Source organism: Mustela putorius, unplaced genomic scaffold, assembly GCF_011764305.1.
Source record: "Mustela putorius furo isolate JIRA1106 unplaced genomic scaffold, ASM1176430v1.1 tig00000460_pilon_pilon_pilon, whole genome shotgun sequence".
Taxonomy (NCBI): domain Eukaryota; kingdom Metazoa; phylum Chordata; class Mammalia; order Carnivora; family Mustelidae; genus Mustela; species Mustela putorius.
This window is the reverse complement of record NW_025421389.1, coordinates 10,255,120-10,270,689: the sequence shown is the minus strand read 5'-3', so window position 1 is coordinate 10,270,689 and position 15,570 is coordinate 10,255,120. Positions and strand designations below refer to the sequence as shown.

The window sequence follows — 15,570 nt, the reverse complement described above, 5'->3', positions numbered from 1 at the left end:
TCTTGACAAAGGTGAACAGTGAATGCTGCTACAGGCTGTGCCCTCGAGTCCCTGTGAGAGGCACTGGAGCCCAAGGGCCCCCCAGGTTCCTTGGGGCCATCTGTCCCTGTGTTTCAGCAGGGCCACACCTCCGGGAATCCATGCTTGTCTTTGTGGCCTTTTAGCCACAAAGACATTGGGGAATAGCATAGTAGTTCTGAGACACGTGAGAAAATCCTGGGGCAGGAATCATCACACTAGCAACTTTGGGCTCTGAAAATTCTGCCATCTCTATCTATATAAGAGATGTGGCGGTTTCTGTGGCTTTTAGTTTCCCGGCCTGCTGTGTGCAGACCAGCCAGTCCCTATCCACGGGGACTTTTTGTTTTGGCCCCACATCAGAGAGTAACCTTTTGGGAGAGCTTTTAACTCTACATGAGAATCCAAATTTAAGTTAGAATGCACCGGCCTGACTCACCACCTGGATTCTACCTGGCCGGCAACAGGGCCAGCCCGCAGGTGAAGGCCCTGCCTTCCGGGACAGACTCACCCCCACCTACCCGCAGCTCTGTCACCAGCCCCACAACGTCAGGTGGCAGATACCTTCCAATTTCAGAAACACGGAAATGTGAGAACAACCTTAGAATTATGGAAATCTTGGGCTGCCTTTTTTTTTTTTTTTAAAGATTATATTTATTTATTTGACAGAGATCACAAGTAGGCAGAGAGGCAGGCAGAGAGAGAGGGGAGGAAGCAGGCTCCCCGCTGAGCAGAGAGCCCGATGTGGGGCTCCATCCCAGGACCCTGGGATCATGACCTGAGCTGAAGGCAGAGGCTTTAACCCACTGAGCCACCCAGGCGCCCTTGGGCTGCCATTTGACACTTGGGTAGGACACCTGTATCATCTATTTGCCGAGCTAGGTCCATGCCCGGCAAGGGGAACCTGGCACTCGGGGGGATGTGGCTGGCCAAGGACACGGGGCAGGAGAACCGAGTGCACACCCAGCCAGCCTGTCTCCATTCTGCAGCTCCCTGGGGTTTGATTGCTGGCGGTCAGGAGGGGCCCCTCACTGTGGGTCTGTGGCTGGCCCTCCCGGGGCAGCTGTAGGTGGAGGGCAGCCAGCGTGGGAGGGAGGGCTGGTGCTCGTGGACTTGAGGCCTGCCATCTCTCCTGCAGCATGCCCGGGCAAGTTCATGTGTAACACTGGGAGGTGTATCCGGAACGAGCTGCGCTGTGACGGCTGGGCTGACTGCACGGACTACAGCGACGAACTCAACTGCCGTGAGTCCCCTCTGCCTGCGCGGTGACCCATTTAGACCTCATGCCCCATGCCCCCCTCTGCTGTTTGGGAGGCTGGCCTTCTGTTTCAGTGGGCAGTGGAGTGTTTCTGCAGTGCCCGGCTCAGCTTCCATAGCGGGGGCACCAGGGCGCCAAAGAGCTGCCTCCCCCCAGCAGGAAAGGGGGTCCCTGGGCAGCTCTCTGGTCGCCCCTGCTTCTGTGGGAAGCAGTGAGCAGTGACTGATGTCAGAGCGAGGGCTCAGAGCCCCGCTGACTGTGGCCCCTTGTTCCCATCAGAATGCAACGCCACCTACCAATTCATGTGCAAGAACAAGCTTTGCAAGCCCCTCTTCTGGTTGTGTGACAGCGTCAATGACTGTGGGGACAACAGCGACGAGCTGGAGTGCAGTGAGTGTGGGGTGGGGCTGCCTGGGCCACCCCTTGGCCCACCCTCAGCAGGGGGCATCGTAGAGCAGCTGCTGAATGTTGTTGGTGCATCCTGCCCCCAGGCTGTCCAGCTCAGACCTTCAGGTGTGGCAATGGGAAGTGCCTCCCCCAGAACCAGCAGTGTGACGGGACTGACAACTGTGGCGATGGTTCCGATGAGGCCATGTGTGACCTCGGTGAGACCTGGTGGGAGCAGGAAGGAAGGAAGCAGCTGTGAGCACACTCACATCTCAGGGTGTCCCAAATTTAATAAACACACACCACCCTAGATGTGAAATGTGATGAGAAAACGCGTCAGTGGGGGGGAGAATCTTCCGGAAGGTGGAGAGCCTTTGGCGAGGCTGGGAGGACATGGGCATGAGTGTGGAAGGGTGGGACAGGCTTGATGAGGGGCATCAGGAAGATGGGTCATCAGGTTTCTGGTTGGGTGCTGCAGAGGAATTGATTCCCTGCCCCTTGGACTCCTTCTTGAACAGTGAGAACTGTTGCCTGCACCAAACATACCTATCGCTGCCACAATGGGCTCTGTTTGAGCAAGAGAAACCCCGAGTGTGATGGGAAGAAGGACTGTAGCGACGGCTCAGATGAGAAGGATTGTGGTGAGCAGGGATGCTGCATACTGTTGTGCAGGTTGTTCACTGTGTAAGGCACACACAGAGGTAGAAATGTATGCAGTTGTTCACTGCATACATGTTGTGCAGGTTGTTCACTGTGCAAGGCACACACAGAGGTGGAAATCATGCCAGTATCTCACTCATCCAGCTCTGCCCTGGTGAGAGGGTGTATCTGTCTGGGGGAAAGGATGATTTTGCTGACTGGCAGAGAGGCACTGTGGTCCTGGAGGCAGGGCTGGTGGCCACCAGCATGTCAGCACCTCTGTGGCAGAGCTAATGTCCTGGCTGATGTGCTGGGCTGGCCCCTGCTCTGTGGACCTGGCCATCTTGCCTGGAGGAGAGAGGACATGGCCTACCTGAGCAGCTGGCAGGTTTCACCACTGCACCCATGCATCAGTTTGTGGCCTCGTGTGTATTTCAGAAGCATTGGCCTGAGGTTATATCTGAGCCCAGCTCTGGCCAGTTTCTGACTTCATGTCGCCTATCCGCTCTTTCCTGGGAGCTGTGCCTGTCAGCAGTCAGCAAGGAAATCTAGGCAAATGACACTCAAATTAAATCCGAGCAAACCAGCAGATGTCGGAAGACCTCTAAATGCATTTGGGCACAGATGGGGAGCAGGGAGTGCAAGGGTTTTGGGTTTGGAAGCAGGGAGAGGGGCCGGGGACCATCAGTGGGATCTCTGAGTCTAGAAGATATTTGTAGGGGGTCCCACGCAAAAGCGACTGCCTCACATGGCGTATTGCTGAGCCTGGGGTGGGCTGGGGGACTGGTGCCCCACCTTGACTTTGACCTGTGTGTTTTCTGCACCTCCCAGACTGTGGGCTGCGGTCATTCACCAGGCAGTCTCGGGTGGTTGGCGGCACGAATGCAGACGAAGGTGAATGGCCCTGGCAGGTCAGCCTCCACGTCCAAAGCCAGGGCCACGTGTGCGGGGCTTCGATCATCTCTCCCAACTGGATGGTGTCGGCAGCTCACTGCTTCATCGATGAGAGAGATTTCAGGTGGGCCGCTGGGTGGGAGGGGTTCTCTTTGGGTTTTCTGGGCTCGGAAAGCCGCCTGTATATAAGTCTTGCCGGAGCGGATGGCACTGGGACCGGATCGGGCTGAGTGGCAGACACCCCGGGATGGGGCTTAATAACAGTAATCATGAAAACAGACCCTTGTTACGTACTCCCTCTCTCTCTGTAAAGCAGTATCGTAGTGCCTCTCCTACAGCCCGGTTAGATGGGTCCCGTTACGTCCCCATTTTAAAGAAGCGGGGGTTCACGGAGGTCAGGACCTGTGCTCATGAGTGTGCCGCTGGGAGCGGCACCGTCAGACTCAAGCCCGGGTGTGCCGGGTCCCAGGCGTGCGTGGTCATTTTGTGCACGGGGCCGCCCTGGGACCGGTGCAGACTCCCCGTGAGCTCTTACCCTTGGGGCCCTGAGAGTAACAAGCATGTGCTCCTGGAACCCTGAGCTCTGCGCTGGGCACACAGTGCGCTTGGCTTAGTGGAGCTTGTTGGTCCTTCTTTGTTTTTGTGATCTTGTCAGCCTGGAGGCCAGGTGTCCTGTAGAGTGCCCCGCATCTGGATTTGTCTGATGTTCTTGTTCTGCTCAGACTGCACTTCTGGGTGTTTGGAAGGAATATCACATGTTGTCACAGGGCACAGGACACCAGCCTGACTTATCACTGGTAACGTCAATCCTTCTCGGCTGGTTGAGGGAGTGTTTGCCAGGCTGCCTCATGGTGAAGTCCCCCTTTCTTTATTTTTTGGAAGCGAGCCAGTGTGGAATTCTTCTGTGAGGAAGCTTTGTCCCTTCTCTTCCATTTATTTGTTTACTTAGCTATTTATATTCGTATGGGCGCACGCGTATTCACGTTTCTTCGGGTTGTAATCCAGTGCCGTGACGTGACTTCGTTGCTCGGATTGTTCCAGATTTGACCGTTGCCCTCTCTTCCAGTGTAGCTCCTGTGTCCCTCTGATCTGACCCCATTCTTTTGTTCTTTTCAGCCACTTCCATGCGTTCTGGCCCTACCAGGAGTTCTAGGCTCATCTTCTATTTTCCCTGGCCCAGGGCTGGAATGAGACACTCTCGCCCACCCCCACCCTGGGAATCCTGTTAGCAGGGAACAGTGAAGCTGGGGCCCTCCGTATCCTGTGTTACTGCAATCCCACTGCTTCTAGACCCTTAGCAGGGCAAGCCAGGATCTCCATGTGTGGTCCCCATCCCCTCCATTCCTTCTCCCTCTTTCTCTTGCTTCATCACTCTCTCATTTCCTCTTCCTTCATTTTCTTTTTCTTTCTTTCTTTCTTTCTTTTTTTTTTTTTTTTTAAAGATTTTATTTATTTATTTGACAGAGAGAGATCACAAGTAGGCAGAGAGGCAGGCAGAGAGAGAGAGGAGGAAGCAGGCTCCCTGCCGAGCAGAGAGCCCGATGCGGGACTCGATCCCAGGACCCTGAGATCACGACCCGAGCCGAAGGCAGCGGCTTAACCCACTGAGCCACCCAGGCGCCCCTCTTTTTTTTTTTTTTTAAAGATTTTATTTATTTATTTGACAGACAGAGATCACAAGTAGGCAGAGAGGCAGGCAAAGAGAGGGAGGAAGAAGCAGGCTCCCTGCTGAGCAGAGAGCCCGATGCGGGCTTGAACCCAGGACCCTGGGACCGTGACCCGAGCTGAAGGCAGAGGCTTTAACCCACTGAGCCACCCAGGCGCCCCCCTTCATTTTCTCTTGATCATCAGTCTTCCATGAAATAATAATGCAGTGAATGCATTCGACACCTCATGCTGTTACTAGCATTGGGGACAGAGATGAGTAAGCCTTCTTCCCCGCACTTCCCAGGCTTCCCAGGCTGGGGAGACGAGATACGTGACCCATGCTTGTGCACACACACGTACATGAGCACATGGCAAGTGCTGTGTGGGAGTTGGGTAAGTTACCTGGGCCCAGCATGTGGGAGTTGAGAATTCCCACCCCCTCCCCCCTGGGGCGGGGGTGGGAGACTTAGGAGTGCTTCTGTGAGCAGGGGTGTCTGATATGAGTGTTGAAACATGAGAGTGTTTGCAACTGGACGAGGTGACGCAGACCTTCCAGACAAAGAAGGGTGTGAGCCGAGGCAGGTGGGTGTGAAGTGTGCAAGGATCTGGAGTGCAGTTACTTTGGACACATTTCTGAGTTGGCAGGTGCTTGCAGGGTGTGGCCATGGTTAAGAGTAGAGGCTGCCTGGGTTCAGTCCTGTCCACAACTCATTAGCTGTGTGGTCTTGGGCAAGTCAGTCCTCATCTAAAAATGGGCAGCCCTACGTTGAAGGGCTGCCTGGGGGATGGCATGACTTGACGTGTCAGCACTGAGAAGAGAGCTTGGTGTGGCTACCACCAGCGCCCTCCCAACCACCCGCAGTCCCCGGGCTCCTCTGTGGGTGTACCTTCACAACTGGTCTCTCAGTTGCTGGTGAGTGTGTGTACCTTCAATGACTAGAGATTAAGTCTGCTCATATAGTTGAAAGCTGTCCTAGACTGAAGAATGTAGACTGGAGAGAAAAGACCACCATGGCAGGCTTAATGAGGAAGGTTCGAGAAAGAGGGGCTGGGGTTGCTGGGTGAATGGGACTGGCAAGGGGGTGGGAGACACAGGACTTAGCATGGACCCAGGCGACAAAGAAATGTCTACAGCAGGTGACGGGATCATGGACAGATGGTGCCAGAGGGGAGAATGATGACTCCCCCACCCTGTCCCCCCAGCCCTTTCAGCCACTGGCCCTTGCCTGCTGAATATCCCAGACCATCTGTACTCTTTCCCACTCACCTTGCAGCTGCCCTGACTCCCCAGCCTTAGTGGCCGCAGTTCCCTCTACCTGATCAGCCCATCCGTCTCCCACAATGTGGGTGTGGTCTTTCTAAAGAGCTCATCTGATCCCAGCAACCCCTTGCTTGCGGTAACTTGCAGGATAAAACAGAAAAGGTGTAACATGACCGAGATGGCCACATTCTCTGGCCCGTGACATCTCTCCAAGCTCGGTCTCCTGTCCCACCATCATTCCTTCCATATATTCAGTTTTGGGGAGCATCTGCACATTCCCTGGGCTCTCTGTGATCTTGCTGCTTTCTCCCCCACCCTCAGGATTTGAGTAGCCAAGTCCATTTGAGCTCCAGGGCCTTGTTCGTGACATGCTTCCTCTCCTGACTCCCCACCCCCCACCTGATACTCTGCCACAGTCTGCTGCCCATCATTCTGGAGGTCACCCTACTGTGCTGTCATGGTGGTGTTCATGGCTCCTTCCCCGAGTACAGGGAACACTTGAAGGTTGGGTCTCATGCAATTCCTGGGACACTATAGATGGTTGGGAGAACAAGTCAGAAAGGGTAAGGCTGAATAACGCAGATATAGAATGCCTGGCTGATCTGGAGGTCTTGGAATCACTTCAGGCTGTTCAAGACGGCTCTCACAAAAGAAGTTTTCAGGAATTTTTCATCTGGCAGCAACAGATTAAAAGAAACTGGAGGGAGGTGCCTGGGTGGCTCAGTGGTTAAGCCGCTGCCTTCTGCTCAGGTCATGATCTCAGGGTCCTGGGATCGAGTCCCGCATCAGGCTCTCTGCTCAGCAGGGAGCCTGCTTCCTCCTCTCTCTCTGCCTGCCTCTCTGCCTACTTGTGATCTCTGTCTGTCAAATAAATAAATAAAATCTTAAAAAAAAAAAAAAAAGACTGGAGGGGCGTCTGGGTGGCACAGTCGTTAAGCATTTGCCTTGGCTCAGGTCATCCGGAATCCCTGCTCAGCAGGGTGCCTGTTTCTCCCTCTCCCACTCCCCCTGCTTGTGTTTCCTCTCGTTGTGTCTCTCTCTGTCAAATAAATAAATAAAATCTTTAAAAAAAAAAAAAAAGGAAAAGAGAGACCAGAGGCAAAAACACGGTTTGGCGGCTGTTGCTACTGTCTGGGTATGAGGTTCTGCAGGGAGGCGGTAGCAGGAACCGAGAAGAGGGGATGGAGGCGCAGGTTAGCGGAGGGCGGGGCTAGCAGAGGGCCGGGCTAGAGGTGGGCGGGGCTATCGGAGGACCGGGTCAGCGGCGGGTGGGATTAGCACAGGGCCGGGTTAAGCAGAGGGCGGGGTTGGCGGAGGGCAGGTGAACTCGGCTTCAGAGGCTTGGGGCGAGAGAGAGGGAGGAGGGGCTAAGGTTCAGAGCTCTGAGGAGGGAAGGAGCGTTGCTTGGACATTTTAGGACTGGCCGCTTGATTAGCCTCTCAACTTTCCTGAGAGGTTAGAGAAAATGAAGCTGGCCTTCGTGCCCTTCTCCTACATGCAGACTTTCTATTTTAAAGATATATTTTCCCCAGTTTTTTTGAAAAGTTTTCAAACCTACAAAAAATTTGCGAATATAATGAAAGAAGAAAATGACAATGAATTTCCTCATACCCTTTATCTACAGTCATTATCTGTTGAATATTACCACATTTGTTATTTCTCTACACATACACGTGTTTTTCTGAACTCTCTGAGTTGGGTGTAGCCATGATGACTTCCCTCTCCTAAGTGCCTCCTCCACTGGCTCCTGTCTCCCAAGAACAAGGAGAGCTTCCCACATACTCACAATATGGGGATCGCCTCTAGAAACGACAGTGTTGACACAGTATTAGTGGCCAGCATGTCTTTCATGCTTCAGGTGTCCCCCTGTGTCCCCAATGTTGTCTTTCAGAGCTTTAAAAAAAAAATTTAGGACCCCGTCAAGGGTTGTGCTCTGTAGTAGTCCTTAGTTTTCTTTAGTCTCTTAAACTTAGAACAGTTCCCCTAAGCCTTTATTTTAACTTTTTTTTTAAATTTTTTATGGCATTACATGTTTGAAAAGTCCAGGCTGGTTACTTTGCAGACTGTCTCTGAGTTTGTGTTTTTTTTTATTGCTTTTTCATGGTTAGAATTAAGTTCAACTTTTTTCCCTCCCTCTGGAAAACACTACATGGGTGATGCTGTGTCCCAGCCCACTGGTGGAAATGGCCGGGAGGACAGTCTGATCACCTGCTTAAGGTGGGGTTCATGGCTTTCATCCATCATAAATGTGCCTCCACTTGAATGACACTGAATCAGTGTGAGTATCTTGTTGCCTGACTACTCCCTCCAACCCCTCTCTCCCTGAGAGAGAGGGGGAAAGAGAGGGGCAAAGGGAGAGGGAGAATCTTAAGCAGGCTCCATGTCCCTTGTGGAGCCTGTTGTGGGGCTCGATCTCATGACCCTGAGATCATGACCTGAGCCAAATCAAGATTCGCACGTTTAACCAACTAAGCCCCCCAGCAGCCCTCTTGGCAATCTTTTACCCAGCGCTTTTAGTGTCCATCAGTGATTCTTGGTGGTGTTCGTTATTGCCTAGGTAGATGCAAAATGCGATTTCTTATTATATTGCTTCTTCTGTATTTATTAGCTGGTGTTTTTCTGTAAAGAGTAGCTTTCCTTCTGTCCTTATAAAGTTTTGAAATTCTTTTTTAGAATTCAAGATGGGCTCATGGATTCCCCTCCCCCTTTTCTATTAGTCAGCATGTGTACTGCTTTGATCCTGTTGTTTATTTTGATGTTTGGATGGTCCTGATAACTGGCTCCATGATTGTTGGAGCACTTGCTTACTTCTGGTAAATCAAAATGTTCCCAGGTCACTTCATGCCTTCCATGCTTCAGACCTGAAATCAACCATTTCTCCAGGGAGCCTTGGTTCCTTTTAATGGAGAAGAATATAGAGAAACCAAGTTCTGGGTGTTATTGGGGATGTCATTGCTTTGGGGCCATTTTATGGGGGAAATCCTGAGCTTTAATTGCTACCTCTGATTGCACTCCTTCCTGCCCTACTCCCTTTGTAGCTCCCTTTTCCCACACCAAAAACTGGCTCCCAGCGATGTCAGCGTGTTATCTTTACTTGTTCAGTTCGCCAGTATACACAATGCATTCCGGAATCGCTATACTTGTCTCACTACCAACAGCCAACATAGGTGAAGTTCAGTCTGCTTTTCAATTCATTTTGTTCTTAGAATACACACTTAAGAATACATTTTGTTCTTAGAATACTTTAGCACGGTGGTTAGTTATTTGTTAAAGTGTTAAAGTATTTGTGCTGAGTTCTGTAATTTTCTTTCTGTGAAAGATCAGGTCGCTAAGAAATCTATTTTGGTAATCAAATGAAACAAGGAGGTGAAGGGGGCTGAGTGCTCTGGTGGGGGACACCAGTGGTTTTGGTGGAGGGCTGCAACCACATGGAAGCCACGGCCCCCTCACGGACTCGCAGTGGTGGGTGGCTTTGGCTAGGTCAGTGCTTGGCTCAAGGCAGCGCTCTGGGCTCTTCTCGCAGGTACTCTGACCACAAAATGTGGACCGCCTACCTGGGCCTGCATGACCAGAGCAAGCGCAGCGCCACTGGGGTGCAGGAACTTGGGCTCAAGCGCATCATCACCCACCCCTTCTTCAATGACTTCACCTTCGACTATGACATTGCAGTGTTGGAGCTGGAGAAGCCGGCCGAGTACAGCAGCACCGTGAGGCCCATCTGCCTGCCGGAATCTTCACACACCTTCCCTGCCGGCAAGGCTATCTGGGTCACGGGCTGGGGCCACACTCAGGAAGGAGGTGAGTGGGGTGGTGGGGCTGGTGGCCACTGGGCTGTCCCATCACCTTCTGCCTGGCAGGCTGAGGTTGTTCAGGAGTGAAGTGGAGGCTAGGCTCTGGGTGGAAGGCCTGGCCATGCCACTGAACTGAGTGGCCTTGGCTGTTGCTTAAACTCTGAGTGTGTTTCTTCACCTATAAAATGAAGATAAAACACCCTCCCAGATGGTACTCAGTGAGCGGAAGGGACACTGGAGGGAGCCCTGTGTGATGTAAAGGCCTGGCAAGCTGGGCCTATGTCAGGTCCTATGGGGGGAGCCTGGCCTCCTCAGTCATTCTGCCTCCATCTGAAGGCCCTTAGCTGGTAAATGGTAAATGGAAAAAAAAAATCAGTTATAATCGTACCACAGCACACTGTGGAGAATCTATAGAATAGAGAGAGGAAGAAGAGAAGGAGCTTGACATAAGGCTTTACATCCTTAACACAGCCCTGGAGCCACTCTGTGGTGCTTTCCCTCACTCTTCTGTTTCCTGTTTTCCACACCCAGTCCCCATGCTGAACATCCGATTTCTTGTCACCTGTCGCCCAGTTATCCACAGGGCTGCATGATGTCCCCTCGAGTAGGCGAGGCATCAGTTCCTTGAGCATATCAGCCATGAGCACTGGGGTTGTGTCCGCAGATTTGCTAGTGAGGTCACTGCCGTGGGAGCTCCTGGAATGGGGCGCTGTCCGTTGCGCTGCCCGTCGGGGTGCCATGGCCCGGGTCAGCCTCGGCCTGCTCACTTCTCCCCTTCCACCCAGGCACAAGCGCGCTGATCCTGCAGAAGGGCGAGATCCGCGTCATCAACCAGACGACCTGTGAGAGCCTGCTCCCGCAGCAGATCACCCCCCGCATGATGTGCGTGGGCTACCTCAGCGGTGGCGTGGACGCCTGCCAGGTGTGCGCGCGCGGGGGGGGGGGGGGGGGGCGGGCGGGGCGGGGCGAGATAAGGGGCGGAGCTCGGGGTAGGGGGCGGGGCCCGAGGCCTGGCGCCATTTGGTAGGCGAGGGCGCAGGCGGGGCTGGCACTCACCCTGAGTCGCTGGTCTCCCTGCAGGGCGACTCCGGGGGCCCCCTGTCCAGCGTGGAAGCCGACGGGCGGATTTTCCAGGCTGGTGTGGTGAGCTGGGGTGATGGCTGCGCTCAGAGGGACAAGCCCGGCGTGTACACAAGGATCTCTGAATTTCGGGACTGGATTAAAGAGCAGACTGGGGTGTAGATGCAGTGGCCATCGGCGGGCCACCCCAACGTGCACACCTGCAGGCCAAGGACAGGATCGCTAACTGCACCCCTGACTTGAGCTCCCCAGAACCCAGACTGTGAACTGAATCCCCAGGACTCTGGAGAGGATGAATCGGCTTGGAGAACTTCTTTCCGCGCTCAGCCTCCGAAGCAGGAGATGGGAGCTGGGGACATTGCCCGTCCCAAGGGGCACAAGCCCGAAGACACAGCCTTTTCCCTCCAGTCCCAAACTGGACTGAGGCTCCTCTTGAAGATCTTTGCGCTCTGCCTGTCTGACACAGGAGCGTTGGGACCCCTACAGTGGGGCTGGTGGGGGCGCTGTAGGCTTCTAGGGTCACACTCTTCAGGAAACCCAGGCTGGAGGACCCTGGAAGACAGATGGGCCCAAGATTTGAATTTTTACCAGCTCCTAGGGTGGGCTTCAGTGTATGTATTTGTGTGTATGAGTAAACTTTGTTTTTAGGTAAATTTTTTCTCACGGGACTTGATGGACTCTCCTTCCTCTTTCTCCCAGCTCCAGTTGCAAGCCATAGACTGGGTTTAAATTCCGCATCAGCACACACCCTGGAGTCAGGCTAAGAGCAGAGGCCACAGTGCCCTGTGGCCTTTTCCAGAACAGCAAGGGACTATGTTTTGCTTCTGAGCAGGGCCTGGTGCCCTGAAAGGAGGAGTGTGCAGGGTAGAGGGCGCCTGGCAGTGAGGCATGAGGTGGGAAGGGTGTGCAGTATGCCCAGCCTGGGTGCCCGAGGAGAAGGAGGAGCTGTGTCCCAGGAAGAAAGGAGGAAGTACGGCTTTCCCTTAGGCAGGGAGATGAGTTCTGTGAACCGGTGTGTGCATGTACACGTAGACATGAGGGTAGGCATGATGTCGAGGCTGTCGATGATAGTCCCTGAGCCTTGCAGGAAGGATGGTGCCTTGCTTAAGTGTTCTCACATTTCTAGTATACCTTCTTTGATTTTTTTTTTTTTAAGATTTTATTTATTTATTTGACAGAGAAAGATCACAAGTAGGCAGAGAGGCAGGCAGAGAGAGAGGAGGAAGCAGGCTCCCCGATGAGCAGGGAGCCCGATGCGGGGTTTGATCCCAGGATGCTGGGATCATGACCTGAGCTGAAGGCAGAAGCTTTAACCCACTGAGCCACCCAGGCACCCCCCTTCTTTGATTTTTTTTACTTATTAATCTCAAATATTCTCTTTCCTTGCTTGGAGTGACACAGAATGACATCAATGATCTAGGGAGGGCTTAGGGAGTTCCTGAAGGGACATTTGAGAGCCTTCTGTATGCCAAGGCATTATAGAGGCTGGTGCTAGGGGAAAGGAGGGGCTTAGAAAGAGAAATCAGAGGGCCAGTGTCATGGACAAGGTGGGGTGGTCTTTGCTCATCACCATACCCCTGGCTCAGGCCTGGCTCCTGGACGATGCTAATACATATTTGCTAAATGAATAGTCTTTGCCCTCCATGAGTTTTGGGAACCAAAGTGAGGAAAACACAGTTTGGTTGGAGCAATCTGGATGAACCTCTTGGAGGAGATCAGCTGCCTCTTTGCTTTTAGCCTGAATGTTTGACTTTCTGGAGGGAGGAGTTTTGTCTTGACACCTGCACAGGCATGTACATTGGATTTTCCTTCCAGGGAAAGGAACGAGCGCCCATTCTCCACCCACCCCGGAGTTTTTTTTTTTAATTAACATATAATGTATTATTTTCTTCAGGGGTATGGGTTTGTGAATCATCAGTCTTACACAATTCACAGCACTCACCATAGCACATACCTTCCCCAATGTCCATAACCCAGCTACCCTATCCTTCCCCTCACCCCCAAGCAACCCTGTTTGTTTCCTGAGATTAAGAGTCTCTTATGGTTTGTATCCCTCCCAATCCCATCTTGTTTCATTTTTTCCCTCCCTTCCCCCCGACGAACCCCCATCCTGCCTCTCAAATTCCTCATATCAGAGAGATCATATGATAATTCTTTCTGACTGACTTATTCTGCTTAGCATAATACCTGCTAGTTCCATCCACGTTGTTGCAAATGGCAAGGTTTGTTTTTGGATGGCAAGAGCGTTCATTCTTCACCAAGGTGTGATAAGTAGAAGAAAGAAGAGGTTGTCAGAAGACTCCCGTGCCGGGGGCGCTGTGCTGTAAATAGCTGACACTCAGTGGGAGGCTTCATGTGCGCTCTGCTTCCCGAGTTCGCACACCCCTCGGGTCGCCAGCCTTGGCTCAGGTGTGTAGAGGTGGTCACCCACACAGTGGAGTGTGGGAGGCCAGCCTGTGCCTGCCCATTGCATCCTCTTTCTCCCACCATGGGTGAGCACTGTCTTGAGAACTCCCCGCCCAGGTCAGAAATGCACACAAGGTCATCAGGAGACTTCCATGTGGAAGTCCCTTCGTCCCCTAAGGGCGATTACCCTGTTCTGATTAACTGTCATTCCTTAGCTGTTGTTTTCCCCCTGGGGAGTGGGTTAAAAATACAGATAGTTCTTCAGAGTCACTTCCATTTCTCCAGGAGACTCAGTTTGGCGGGGACTGGGCACAGCTTCTCCCACAGTGTGGCCCCTGGGCCAGGAGCTGTGACACCACCTGGGAAGGCTCATGCTTCACCCACACCTCCTGCATCAGAAACTTTGGGGCAGGCCCCTTGGTCTGTGCATTAGCAGGTGTTCTGGGTGCTTCTAACCCACCACCATTTCAGCAGTGTGTCCACAGGCTAAGGGCATCAGCCTCACGGGTGCCCAGGGCAGTGATGTGCAGGTGTGTCCCGCATTCCTGGCCCTGCCCTAGAAGCCTCAGACATTTGATGCCTGGAAGCTCAATGAAATGTCAGTTCTTTTAAAAAGACCATGGGGCCAAATCCTTTTACTCCTAACTGGGGATAAGGATAGCCTAAGAGGGGCGCCAGAGTGGCTCAGTGTGTTAAGCCTCTGCCTTTGGCTCAGGTCATGGTCTCAGGGTCCTGGAATCAAGCCCTGTGTTGGGCTCCCTGCCCAGCAGAGAGCCTACTTCCCTCTCTCTCTCTCTCTGCCTGCCTCTCTGCCTACTTGTCATCTCTGTTTGACAAATAAAATCTTAAAAAAAAAAAAAAGAAAAGAAAGAATAACCTAAGAATCCTCAAGTAAGGGGAAGTCAAGCTCATCCCTTTGAGGTCCCTTAGTCTCCAAAGATCCATTTCTCTGGTTCTCTCCCAACTACCTTTAATTGCAGTTGTTTTAGCCACCAACCAAAAACATTTAAAGTTTAGAGAATGTTTAATCCAGTTGCATGGACAGGGAGTCTGATCCAGATGTGGATTCTGCAGAAATAACAGTGAGCTTGGATGAATTAGGATGGAGTTTATAGACAACGAATAAGCCCAGTTTGGAAGTCTTCCGAGCCCCAGAGCCCCAGAACCCATACAGTGGGGAAGGAAGTTGTCCAACCATCATGGGGCAGCACAGGATTCCCTTCTGGGCCTCCGACCAGCTGGAAGGAATAGAACCCATTGCAGCCACAGGGAAGGGGTCTGCTCCCTGCCCTCTGGGGTGGGTTGTGAGTTGTAGGCTGGTGAGGAGGGATGGGGAAGGACCCCAAGTCCACCTGTTCTCAGAAGGCTTCCTTCTGTTGCTTTTCAGTAGCTTTTCTAGTGCAATCAATTGGTGCCCTCTTGTAGGGTGAGGGTCAAGAAGCCCCAGCACGAAGCCTTTCCTGGTCAGTCCTGTGGCCCCATTAGTGCCCCCGCCCCTAATCTGCAGCCAGAAGTGCTGGCCCTCAGACACTGGGACCTGGAGGTCAAAGACAGTTTTGAGAACAGAGGTCACCTCTGTGGGTAGGAGGTACATGTCATCACTCAGAGTAGCCAACAAGTGTGAAACATCATCCCATGAAACACTCACAGTTGGCAGATAGCTGTGACATACACACACAGGCAGGTATGTTATTACACGCCACACACACACATTTGTGGGGAGGAGCAGGGCGTGTGTTCTAGGGACCAAGGTCCCAAATTGAATATGTCACAGGAATGTGACATATTCACCTGTCACCAGGACCCCCTCTCCCTCCACAGGGGCTCTTAGGTGACTACAGGCTTGAACTTGGAGGGTCTCTACCTTTTGGGGATGAAATGATGCTTTTCATTTTTCTAGGCTTAGAGTCATGGGTGCATGTGTCATGTATGTGGATGCTTTGCACACCGGTACCCACATGTAAGGGGAAATGGGTCTTTAAGTCAGTGGTTCTCAGACATTTGAATTTCTTGGAACTGTGAAGTTGTAGGAATACATGGCCCCGACAGATCTCCCACTTAATGATGAGCGCCTTCTGAATGTTCTACGTGCTTTATTTGTCTTAGTTAATTTAAACCTCACTATGATCATTCCCATTGTACAGACAGAAAACCAGGGTGCTAGAAGTTTTTTGTTTTTTTTTTTTTAA

The 15,570-nt window shown here is 52.4% G+C and overlaps 1 protein-coding gene across 1 annotated transcript in view; it reads left to right on the top strand.

Annotated features, from left to right (window-relative positions):
• The window catches only part of ST14 (ST14 transmembrane serine protease matriptase), a 40,719-nt gene extending 29,091 nt beyond the window's left edge, over positions 1-11,628 (top strand). The window contains exons 12-19 of the mRNA XM_045080348.1: positions 1,157-1,261; positions 1,556-1,666; positions 1,768-1,881; positions 2,182-2,304; positions 3,134-3,320; positions 9,628-9,902; positions 10,681-10,817; positions 10,976-11,628. Of these exons, the coding sequence (XP_044936283.1) occupies positions 1,157-1,261; positions 1,556-1,666; positions 1,768-1,881; positions 2,182-2,304; positions 3,134-3,320; positions 9,628-9,902; positions 10,681-10,817; positions 10,976-11,137 (1,214 nt within the window). The 3' untranslated portion in view covers positions 11,138-11,628. The remainder of the gene's footprint in view (positions 1-1,156; positions 1,262-1,555; positions 1,667-1,767; positions 1,882-2,181; positions 2,305-3,133; positions 3,321-9,627; positions 9,903-10,680; positions 10,818-10,975) is intronic.
• The last annotated feature ends 3,942 nt before the right edge of the window (positions 11,629-15,570 follow it).